This window comes from Vigna radiata, unplaced genomic scaffold (assembly GCF_000741045.1).
Source record: "Vigna radiata var. radiata cultivar VC1973A unplaced genomic scaffold, Vradiata_ver6 scaffold_338, whole genome shotgun sequence".
Taxonomy (NCBI): domain Eukaryota; kingdom Viridiplantae; phylum Streptophyta; class Magnoliopsida; order Fabales; family Fabaceae; genus Vigna; species Vigna radiata.
This window is the reverse complement of record NW_014541820.1, coordinates 39,398-41,449: the sequence shown is the minus strand read 5'-3', so window position 1 is coordinate 41,449 and position 2,052 is coordinate 39,398. Positions and strand designations below refer to the sequence as shown.

Here is a 2,052-nt window from a genome sequence, read left to right as displayed (position 1 = left end):
ATTAATGAATCCAGCTCAGAGCGACAACTCAACTTAATTTTAACCCTGTTAACCCAATTTAATTGCAAGGACCCAATTGGATTGATTTTTCACTTTTAAGGATCCAATTGAGAAAAAACACTAGTAAAAGATGTGGTTTTTAACTCGCCGTATATACATCGTTTAATCTAAGACCCGAGGAAAAATAGTGATATTGCACCGGTTAATCTAAGACTCGAGGCCTATACCACTGCACATCGCACTTTAGATCAGACCTTTCTGTCTGACAGACTTATGAAAAGGCCCTATTGGCTCGGTTGGCTAGGCAACCGATGCCTATACCTCTGCTACACCTACTACGTTCCCTACCACACCTGCTACACCGAGTTGTCCAGTGGTTTATACCTCGGGTTGGCCTTTTAACCGATGCCAAATGATGTAGTAGCTCCTACACTTAACCTATTTGCGTCAAGCAAAAGCTTCTCCTTCCCCCTTTCTCCTATTCTTCCTCTGCGTAGCTCTTTCTTCTATGGGTTCCTCCACAACTACCATTCCTTGGCTCGCCGCACCACCCTTGTGCTGCTAGTGCTCGGGCTTGCCACTACTCGTTGCAGTTCTTGGCCGCGCCTTCTTGCTTCTTCGTCGCGCAATTGGTGCCCCGCTGCTACTGCTTGTGGTGCTTCCTCCAATGACTCCACTCTTTTGCCATCGCTGTAGCCTTCACCGCTGCTACCTCCGCCACTGCTGCCTCCACCGAAAATAGAAAAGGGCCTAAATGGAAAAATCTGTTAGGGTTTCTTTCTTTTCCAAAAATCAGAAACAGGGTTTCTACTTCCTCCCCCTAAAATCAAAGAGAGTATCTTCATCTTCATCCACCGCTCCAGATCGCCAAGCTGCTCCAGATCGCCAAGCTGCTCCAGATCGGCGAGCCCTTCAGTTCATGCTTGGTGGGGCGTTGCATTCCAAAACCCAAATGGGAAACTTGCATTGGTCGCATAAACGTTCACTAGTGCTATGTTTGTTGGGAATGCTTTTAATACCTTCCTTGTGTCAAAGTAAAGTAGCAACTGGTGTTTACATTGTTACTCTGAGACAAGCTCCTGCTTCTCACTACTATCATGAGTTGTTTGAGAATCTTATCATTAAATCTGTTAGATATTCTAAACTCTTGGTTTGCTTTGTACAATTTTTATTTTTATTTTCTTCTAATATCTTGACTTTTTTGTCTAGTTGTGCTATATTTGAGAGATTGTATGATCTTTTGGTTCTTTCAGACATCAGAGTGTTACAAAGGCAGATCAGGGATATGGTTCGTACTTTGCTTGAGTTGACGATTCGTTGTTGAATAAGGTCTTTAAGGGGGAGACATATCTGAAGCTCTATAGCTATCATTACTTGATTAATGGATTTGCTGTGCTGGTAACCCAACAGTAGGTATGATATGCTTTTACTTTTCTGCATCTTGATTTTGTCTTATTTTGTGAAGAAACATTTGCTTGTTTGTATTTCTTGTTTCCATTTATTCGTGGTTTGGTGTTTCTATCTATGATTTGATAAATTTCTTAAGTCAACACATTCTTGTTTTTTGAAATCTTCAAGGCAGACAAAATTTCAAGGAGAAGAGAAGTCTCCAATGTGGTTTTGGATTTTTCTGTGAGGACTGCAACCACCCACACTTCACAATTTTTGAGGCTGCCATAGGGAGCTTGGTTTCAAGAAGGTGGGTTTGAAACTGCTGGAGAAGGAATCACTATTGGGTTTGTTGACATTGGCGTTGATCCTACACACCCTAGTTTTGCTCATGATGTTTGTTGCTTCTCTAGAATTGTTTGCTGCTTCTTCGAAGACAAAAACAAAGAACCCTATCAAACTTTGTTCAAACTTGTTTATTGCAATGAGTTAAATAAACATTGTTGTAATATTGTGTCTTGTTTGATTCCTGTTATGGTTTTCTTTCTTTGTTTTAGATTCTTGAGCTGAAATTGGGAAAGAATGAACCGAGTTGTAAAGTCTGAAAAAATAAAAAAAAAGCCACGTGACTACCTCGATTATCTAAGAACTGAGGCATAATTC

General features: G+C 40.8%; 1 protein-coding gene across 1 annotated transcript in view; it reads left to right on the top strand.

The window, feature by feature from the left end:
• The first annotated feature begins 754 nt into the window (after positions 1-754).
• LOC106778396 (GDSL esterase/lipase At1g29670-like) overlaps positions 755-2,052 on the top strand; it is a 4,853-nt gene continuing 3,555 nt past the window's right edge. The window contains exons 1-3 of the mRNA XM_014666356.1: positions 755-1,104; positions 1,210-1,288; positions 1,330-1,398. Coding sequence (XP_014521842.1) covers positions 755-1,104; positions 1,210-1,288; positions 1,330-1,398 — 498 coding nt within the window. The remainder of the gene's footprint in view (positions 1,105-1,209; positions 1,289-1,329; positions 1,399-2,052) is intronic.